At 35.3% G+C, this 10,386-nt stretch overlaps 1 protein-coding gene across 1 annotated transcript in view; it reads right to left on the bottom strand.

Moving 5' to 3' along the window:
- LOC121876057 (FGFR1 oncogene partner 2 homolog) overlaps positions 1–9,815 on the bottom strand; it is a 32,204-nt gene extending 22,389 nt beyond the window's left edge. The window contains exons 1-2 of the mRNA XM_042380941.1: positions 9,671–9,815; positions 6,661–6,797 (exon numbers count right to left, since the gene is read on the bottom strand). Coding sequence (XP_042236875.1) covers positions 6,661–6,797; positions 9,671–9,677 — 144 coding nt within the window. The 5' untranslated portion in view covers positions 9,678–9,815. The remainder of the gene's footprint in view (positions 1–6,660; positions 6,798–9,670) is intronic.
- Positions 9,816–10,386: the final 571 nt, after the last annotated feature.

A 10,386-nucleotide genomic window follows, 5' to 3' on the forward strand; every position in this document is an offset into this window, starting at 1 on the left:
GATAATTTATGGACACCCTGATAAATCAACATTCACTTTATATTTACACTATTGGTGCAGTTCAGATATAATAAACACTCCTGGCACATATGATGACATGATAACTCATCTGGTTTAAAGGTACAGTACTTAGAAACACCCAACACCAATCAATACATTTAATGCAAATGACAAATTTAGAAGTTCACAAGTTACGAAATATAAAACACATTCGTAGATATGAAAAAAATTATGAACACTTGTTTCATAATTAAAAAATAAATACAAACAAATAAATAAAAAAAATCACCCTCTACAACTGCACAATAAGACTGTCCAAAAATAAGCCTGACTAATCCATTGTGGTGAACAACTAGGATCATGCAAAGGGCAACCAAGTACAGTACAGTTGCAGACAAAACTCCTTCAATTCTTTTGGCAACATTGGCACCAGCTTGAGGGTTGCCAAAGAGAGGGTAACTGGAATTTTATCACCAAAGTTATTTAGAATTATCTTTGAAATATATCATATAGTATTTCTTACTGCTACTATTAAAGGCATAATTTATCATGAAAAGCAACATTCACCAGCCCAAAACCAATCAACCAATCACTTAAATGAAGCCACAAATTTAGATACCAGATAACTGTCATGTACTGTATATAAGGAATTTGGGTTACATCTGTACAACCTTTATAAATGCAAACACTGATGTGGAAAACACAGATTACCAAGAAGGGAAAAAAAGCCAAGAGATATAAATACTGTAAATACTTTATACAGTAATACATTATTAAGTTGAAGGAATATATGAATAAAATATTGTGAAAAGAGGATATAAAAGACGTTATGTTAAAGAGTAAGAATAAGTATGTTGGAGAATGATAAGGATTACAGCCTAGGCACATGCATTAAAATGATCCTAATAATCATATAGGAAACACTGTTTCAGGGGACCAGCTCAATTAACTCTTATGACTATCTATTTGATATAGTAGATGCATACTGTAGTCTTGGTAATCAAAGAACCCAAACATTGCACTTCTCCGGTACATGTGTCTAATGTAACATTAATATACTGTATACTGCACTGTACATATACAACATGCCCTGAAAATTCACAGGGGTTAGGTTCTCAAAATGGCCACGAAAAGCCAAATCTGCGAATAATATTTGCTGACGGGAGGGGGGGGGTTGGTTGGTTGGTTACATGTTTACTCGTGTGCAAAAAAATGTACATTCCTTTCATGTGTTTGCCCTTAGGACAATTATTTCTTTACCTGTAAGTTATTGAAGTTTCCAATGTGTTGAGAGCATCAAGTGGTGAAATTTCATATTAAATAAAATTCTATATTGTTACAGCTATGATCAAGTTTTCATTAGGTGTAATACAGTACTATACATGTTATATTGTCCGTTTTAATCTTTGAAAGTGACTAGATGATGACCATGTAAAAAACACTATGTTCATGACAGAATACATCCACTTCTGTAATCATCCCCCAAATTTAGTGAACACTGAATGGTGGATCATGTCTGTACAATTTTTATCCCATCTAAGTGGAAATTCCAAAATTGGTATTGTAGAATTATGTAGTGTCTTTGAAAACATAAAGAACCAATCGCTCTAGTACTCGCCAAGCTTATTAATCAATGTGAATTATAGTGTGATTTTTTATTCGAAAACCCTAAATAATTCCCACACACTAAAAACTATTCACTTTCTCCAGTGTAACAACACTTGGCTGGTACATGTGTTTTTTAACTTTCATGCAGCCTGTTTCTCTGAACTTCTTCACCAGTTTTCATATCACTGATTTTGAAGGTTTCATACGACCACCAAAGCAACTGTTAAATGCAATTTGACATTCCCTAAAGGATGCATTCTTGATGTAATGTTCGACGAGAAACATGCGTTCTTCCACAGTGAGCGCCATGACGTGGCTGAGTAAAAACCATTAGACTACATTTATGCAAAACATTAGGTTCTTAACTGATATAGTTTTTAGTGCAAGGGAATTATTTTGGGTTCTAGAATAAAAAATCACCGTATAATTCAATTAAGAGCTTCAGGTCAAATATACGTACACTACTGTATCAATCAGCAATGTTTCAGAATAACTGAAATCAGATTTTCTTGTTCATTTTCTTTCATTTAATGTGCAGATGTACTTAACCAACCCTCGTGAATTGCATTTTACAGTACCAGTGCAGTGTAAACAAGAAGTAGCACACTTTCTTTCTGCAGTTGATATTTGCTATGGTGGGCATCAGGAAATATAAACAGAACTGTCCCAGCATAGTTAAAGCTGATACTGTAGTCCAAAAAGACACATTTTAAGGGTTCTGTCTTTGAATGGTTTTGGGTCATATTTTGACACAAAAATACTTCCAAATATATTGCTCTTCATACAAATGCTGATGCACTAGGTGAGAAATATTAACCCTTAGGCCCCAGGTGATGTTCCAGAACGTCCAACCAGCGCGTCTCGGGTAACATTCCAGAATGTCGGCCTATTCCCGCCACTTCTTTGGGGTGAAGAAGTTTTGATTTTTCGATTTATTTCCATGAAAAGGGGGGGGGGGTTTACTGCCAGCAGCACCCTAACCAGGGGCTTAAGGGTTAAGACAACGGCAATGTGATAGCTTCCTAATTTTTGACAGATAGTCTGTTATTTTAAGTGATAAAAAAAATCAAGACAGGATACATCAAACATACAGTACAAGAAATCCATACCAAAGCTTTCCTCACACTGCCAAGAGAACCTGAGACAGGAACACTTGTGACTTGAGTTATTGTGCAGATATTGTAATACCACACAAAGAGAATGTCAGAAGCATGTGATCATGTTATTACTTGTAGAGAAGGAGACTAAGAGAAATTCCTCCATTTAAGGAAGCAGCACTGGTGCAATACACAAAAAAGGTTCTCGATCAGGGAGGTCACATTCAGGGTCAGTCACTCACCCGTGCTCCCAAGGAAGCATCTCCCAGTGAGTGGGGATGGTAAAGTAACACCAATGGTGAATGGCAGCCACTACAGTCTCTGCTACCACAAGCCAGCAAAGTCCATTGAGAGCTGCTAAAGTTTGGCTGTAAAAATGGCTGCCAGCAGAGATGTAAATGTACCAAGGGTAGCCTGAAATGCACAGCACTCTGTCATTGCCACAGCGAGTGTTCAAGACAGTGCTTTAATTTATGAATATCATACATCACCTACATTAACACAAGAATTATATCATTCAATTAAAGTTTATTAATGAGAGGGTATTGTGCCTTTTGACATGTATCTAAGAGTGTCATATTATAATACAGTAATTAAGCATTTTGGTTATCATTAAAAAATGCTATGATCAGGCATATATGCTTTGGCCATCTTCTTGTAATGATTTCACACCAATTCAAAAGATGATGTGTAATGGCTTGACTTTTCTCAAACAAAGCATACAGTTCATAACTGAAACTGATATCAATTAACTGTGAGACAACTAACTACATTCATTACCTATTATTTCAACAGCCATCTTAATATAAAGTGATAATTACCGTACAAGCATCCTAATCAAAATTCTAAGTCACAAGAGTTTGTACACAAACTCAAATAAGTAAATTTCCTGTACAGTACAATACCTCAAAAGTGCAAATTATAGGTATTCTGATTGACAAAGGCTATTTTGATGCCCAAGTTGGTACCCTAAAAATATATTTACCTTGGTTATCTAACACCCTGCTAATTTTTAGTAGTATACAATACAGTACAAGTATACACTATGAATAGTGACAATAATGACATACAGTACAGAATTGGAGATTGACGGTGGAAGGTGACTAGATAAAAGTTCATACATGTGACCAGATAGATAGTGACTGTCAGTTATGAAACTTAAGGGTGATAATAAAAGTGGTTGGTTGAAGAGTAAATGTGAAGATAACACACTAGAGGGTGAAAACAGTGATAATAAGTCAGAGGTAGTAACAAAGGTAGCAGATTAAAGGATGGTAACAAAGGTGGGAAAGATAACAAGAGAAGATGCAAGATAGCAAGGGAAGGTGAAGAACAGATATTGCAAGATTGGGATAAAAACAAAAGTGGAAAAATAGGAGTTGATAACAGACGTGGTAAGAGAGGGGGACATTTATAGTATTGCAGTGGCAAGATGGAAGGACATAAAAAGGGGAGGTAACAAACATTGTACTGTATAGGGAACACAAGTCATCAAAAAATCACTTAATAAATGGCAAGGAAAAATTAAACCTTAAAACCGCACCTAAATTACAAGGTACACCCAGAAAAAAAAAAGTACAGTACAGTGATCCCTCGGTTAACTAACGCCTCGGTTAACAAAATTTCGGTTAACGAAATTTCGGTTAACGAATTACCTTCCATAAGATTCTTCACTTCGGTTAACTAATTCCTTACGAATTTTTCCCAACATCTTTTCGCCTGCTCACCGGCTATAGTATTGGTCCGCCAATACAGTAATCGGTTTTAGGGCTTAGTTTAGTCATTTTAACAATTATTTAAAATAATTGAAGTACAGGGAACTAGTTTTTAGCGTGCCAAACAGCCACTCAATCCACCCAAAATGGCGTCAGTGTGTCCCTGCTCAGTGGAGGAAGCTTCTTGCTTGAGACTCTCTTGAACATAAACTATTTTTACATTTTTACAGTACAATTATTGGTCATTCTGAAGTTTATTTTACATATTGACAATATATAATGCAGTGCAGTGTTGATTTAAAGAAAATAATCTTGAATTACACCAAGTGAACTAAAATTTTATGGGTGTGATGGCAGCATGGGGTGACTTCTCTTCCACCCCAATGCCTTCTCTTCTCCCTTCTCCTCCACCCCCATTCTAATTCCCAACATCATCATCATCAACCAGGAGCCTTCTACATGCACACCTCAAAGTAAGTGTACTTTACTGCATTTATTTTTAGTTTGTATGTAATTTTCGGTGAGCTGGAACCAATTACCCAAAATCCCATTGAAACAATGGTTTCAGTTAACGAAATTTTCGGTTAACGAATGACCTTCTGGAACGAATTGTGTTCGTTAACCGAGGGACCACTGGGGTCCATTGAAAATCGGAATGAACAATTACCTCAGACACATATGTACCTATTAGGCTGGTACCTCTGACTATAAGTGCCTAACATCCTTTATCATGTACTCTTCTTTGATTAAGACTAACAAAATAATACTAAATTTAATCTTTGTGTTAAAATCAATGGTCAAGAGCTCTGTTAATAGCACTGTAATTTAATGACAAATGATTTGGGAAATATTTGTGGCATACATTAGGAAAGGTTAGTTTGAGACCTGAACAGAACAGTTGCCATTTCCCAAATACTGTACAGTAATACTGTACAGTATGTATTTATGGAAGAAAACCAACATGTAGAAAAAAAGGCTGACTGAAATAAATGAAAACTATATAGTTTATCTCCACTACCCTTTTGTGGGGTCAATTTAATTCAAGGCCTTATTCTATACTAAATGGATAACCAAGCATATTCTCCTTACTCACAGAATCTTAAAGCATGAATGATCAAAGATTATATACAAAAGATAGGAAAGAGACTCCCACGACGTGTGACTGGGTCAACCAACAAGCAAATGCTCTGCCAAGGTTTGTTGTCTGACAGCGTTAAAATAATATTTGCGAGATTCAATGCACCTACAATATATTATTATTTTATCTAAAAATATGGCTGAACAAGATAGCAATTGACATCTTGAAGTATCTAGCAACAATAAGCATCTGGAAATACAAGGCATCCAGTCTCAATATAAGTAGTTAAACTGTGCTGGAAATTCAATAGATGGAATCACTGTTTGAGAGCACATTTTATGCTGTGCTTAGGGAAGACACTTTCCTATCTTCCATATATAATCTCTGATGAATGAGAGTGCCAGTTCATGGGATTCATTATAAATTCAGCTCTTATATTATGCAATTGAAACCAAAGTGGCATACTATATGTGTTGTAGCCAATTCATTCTCCAACAATCAGCCAACTCAAATGGTAGGCAGACAGAAATGAAACCACCAAGGAAACCCACTAAATGACTCATATCTCTTAAAATATGAAAGTATCTGGTAAGGAGAGCAGGTATACCAACACATTATCATACCCAGATATATCACAGCACTTCATCTTGTGTTCCAGAATGTAAAGTATGGCAAGGGTTGCAATACCTTTTTTGGTGGGTATACATGTACAGAGATAAGGAACATGAAATTCAAGAATACTGTGTTGAAGAATGGTGGCATGAATGTCATGCTGAATATTTATATATCTGAGGATGAAGGAAAGTGAAGAGAAATTAGAACAAGGAATCAACATCTCTGGTCAGAGGAGGCAAAAGAACCAACACATGACAAGCATTGACAGTGCCGACTCCTCTGTACAAAATAGGGGTACTTTACTCTAAGAGAATACAGTGTGTCTCAGAAAAATATATATTGTACACACTTCCTTACAGATTTTCGTAGCAATCAGGTGAATGGTTGTATTGCAACAGCAACTTTGCCCTTACTCACTGATGTGCAAAGTCTCCCACAAATGAGGACAATGTTGCTGTTGTAACAGAAATAACACAATCTCTACGAAAATGTGGAAGGCAGTGTGTATACATTTTTTTAGACACCCCTATTTATTAAGGGTACTCACCTCTTTCATGCTCTCAACTTGCTTGAACATTCCCTGAGCCTGGGACAACAAGGAGTCGGCTGAGGAGTCATGGTCTCGCAGGCGGGTGGCCAACTTACGAGCATCAGTTAGCACCTGCTGCAGCACCGACATCTTGTCTGCAACCAAGGCAATGGCATACTTAATAATTATTACAAATCATAGACATAATCTTTACTAATGTACAAATATACAAACTGGACCTCATGAAGATTTGGAACACACTCATTTCATCTGATGATTAAACACCCTAATACCTGTAGTACTAAGTTAAGTTAGGTTTGGTTAGCGTATTTTACCATCAAGTGAAATAAGCAGAGAACTGTAAATCTTCATTAGATCCAACAAGACTACTAATACAGTATAACCTAATATGCCTTGTGGTGGCAAATGTTTCCTTAAAATCAGTTTTGGTAAGAAAAGAACGAAAATGTTTCACTATGGTACCAGAGACTTCACTTTGGTGACCTGTAAATGGGGTGTTAGCCACATATACTGCACACTGTTGAAGAGGGTACAAGGAGAGATTAAGCTTCCAGAAAATGTTGAACTTTTTTTTTATTGCAAAATTATGAAATCTGGCACATATTCAGCTTAATTTCTTTGTGATTTTCCCTGAGATGAAGTTTGTGGAGTAGGAGCATACAGAACACCCTGTACAGTACTATATATCCATTTAATGTAAGGAAAGTTGACAGGTCTTGTTATCTTGGCCCTGGAGCATGTATGACAGCTTCATGCTTACATCAACAATTACAGTATTCATTTTGAAGCATAGAACAGAAATCTGGTGGGGAACAAGGAAGAATAACACTCTAAACTTACTTTTTAATTGGCAAATAAGTAGTGGTCTCTACCCTTCAATGTTTAAAGCAAACTGACAAAAAAAATGGCATTTAACTACAGTACACTATTTCTAATTCTAACAGGAATGAACCACTAAGCACTGCAAAATTTGAGTACAGTACAGTACAGTATACTCTACATCAATAAATGGTTCATCCCTGCAAAATTAAAGTGTTCAGTGATGGTATCTGTCTATTCATCAAGGGTGCAGAGTCTATGGCCTGTTGCCTCCTCTCAGGAATTTTTTTTTATTATTTTCCTTACTTTCTCACCAGATTTGCATTCTATAAATAATTAATAAACATTTTATTGAATATTCCAAAATACAGTAAATAAATCACTGTTATTATGAGCTACTCACAACTACTGTATGGATACTATATATCATAAGTCAAGACATTAATAAGGTTACAGTAAAATGCTTGATATCATGCATGCAATGTTTATAGCATTGTGGTATGAGTTGGGAAGTACAATACTGATGACCAAGACCTTAAAACACTGGCAGTTTTAAAACAACTGATATAATCTAACCAACCTAGCTTAATGTAACCTAACCACCCTAGATACCTAAGATTCCCCAGATGACCGAAACTAATACCATATAATCTTCCAACACAATATAACAACACATACAATCTCACAACACCATAATTCTCACAACACATACAATCTCACAACACCATAATTCTCACAACACACACAATCTCACAACACCATAATTCTCACAACACATACAATCTTACTACACCATAATATCACAACACATACAATCATACAACACCATAATATCACAATACATACAATCATACAACACCATAATATCACAATACATACAATCATACATAATATCACAAGTTTGAACAATAGTTGTACCATCACACCTGTACAGTACGGGTCCGACTAATTACCCAAATGTAGCCGCAATGAAGTCAAATAATGGTCCTACATGAATAAATCGGGTTACCAATCATTTCTCGACTAGTATTTGGTGTCACAAAGTAAAAAAAAATTGGAAAACGTAATTTAATTTGAGTTAATAGATCGCGTGCATGTACCGAGGGAGCGAGTAATTACCCAAATGTAGCCGCAATGAAGTCAAATAATGGTCCTACATGAATAAATCGGACTGCCAATCACTTCTCGACTGGTATTTGGTGTCACGAAGTCACAAAAAATTGGTAAACTTAATTTAATCTGAGTTAATAGATCGAGTGCATGTACCTAACCTAACCTAACCTAACACAACACAACTCAAGATTAAATTAAGTTTACCAATTTTTTGTGACTTTATGACACCAAATAATAATCGAGAAGTGATTCACAGCCCGATTTACGCTTGTACGACCATCATTTGACTTCATTGCGGCTACATTTTGCTACATTTGGGTACATTTGGGTAATTAGTCGGACCGGTACAGTACTATTAAAATTGCACTTATTTCATCTGATGATTAAATACCCCCAATGTTAAATGAAGGGGGTTTGGTTAGGTTATATTATATTAGCTTTGATTAATTTAGATCAGGCTAGGTTTGACTAAATTAGGTAAGATTAAATTGTTAGGGTACATGGGATTTAGTAAGGTTAGGTTCATTTGTTAGATTAATTTAGACAGGATTAAATTAGTTTAACTCAGGTTAGGTTAGGTTAGATTAGATTTGGTTAGGATTATAAAAGCAATTAATTTCATCATATAAAATACAGGAAGCCAAATATACTCCACACAAGATTCAGTTTCCATAGATTCTGGTCACAGCACACACATATCTAAGTAAGTAATATGTTGATCAGACACACAAACAAACACCAAGATAGTGTAAAGGAAAAGTAAAAGTTACTAATGAATGATCAACGTCATGGTGAAGGTAAGTTTAGAATCTGTCATTATCATAAGCTGTTGTGCATTATGTAATTATATAATTATATGTACAAATATTAAAATTCACTTATTAAAATGCCTTTGGTGACCTTGTGCTCAACCTTTTGTACTGCCCTCATTATTAAAGTCGTAATCTTCACTTCACCAAAAGTCTCTATTGGACATTAAATAACGAGAAAATTAAATAATATTGAGTGCTTAATGATAGCTCGTATGGCATTCATCTTATAACATAATTGTTTACTAAATATCCACCATACATACCGTACATCTGGATGCGATTACGTCAGGAGATAATATGGTGTCATGCCAGGAAATATGGAGAGGTGAGAGGCTGGTCACACAAGATGTCTGCTGTTGCTTCACTGTCAACACCAAAACAAAGCTAATTTGCTAGAGAACTATACATGTGCTAGTTTTATATTTTTACATCTTAAATACATGCGAGTTAATAATAATTGCTTTAGATTTCATGATTATAAGCTAAAAGTATCCATAGTGAATGTACAGATGTCTGATAACATAAATGATTCCCTCGATATTAAAATAATCATGTCGCATTCATATTTGCTTCATAGGTTTTACATTGTCAAGGTATGCAAAATTATGTTTTATTTTTCATTAAAATTAGTTTCAGAGAAAGAGGAAGAGACAATATCATTACTTCATTTTATCTTGAATGTTACAAATGTAAACATGCAGTGTTTTTATATTGTACAATAAGAATTAGTAACGTACGGGATTCCATTATACTATATATAGATATTTGTTTTATCTGAATCTCTCAAACTTAACTAAATGTAAAGTCAATGGACAGGGGTTTATAAGGATTTTAGACACTACTGTGGAGTATTGTTCGAATTCAAATGTTCATTTATATATTTCCGTACATTTGTTCAGACAACTCACCTGCCAGGATTCTATACCAACTCCCACTAGGGTAAGCCTCAACCCTTGGTGGATATATCTAAAGATGGCCA

Source organism: Homarus americanus, unplaced genomic scaffold, assembly GCF_018991925.1.
Source record: "Homarus americanus isolate GMGI-L3 unplaced genomic scaffold, GMGI_Hamer_2.0 scaffold34921, whole genome shotgun sequence".
NCBI lineage: Eukaryota > Metazoa > Arthropoda > Malacostraca > Decapoda > Nephropidae > Homarus > Homarus americanus.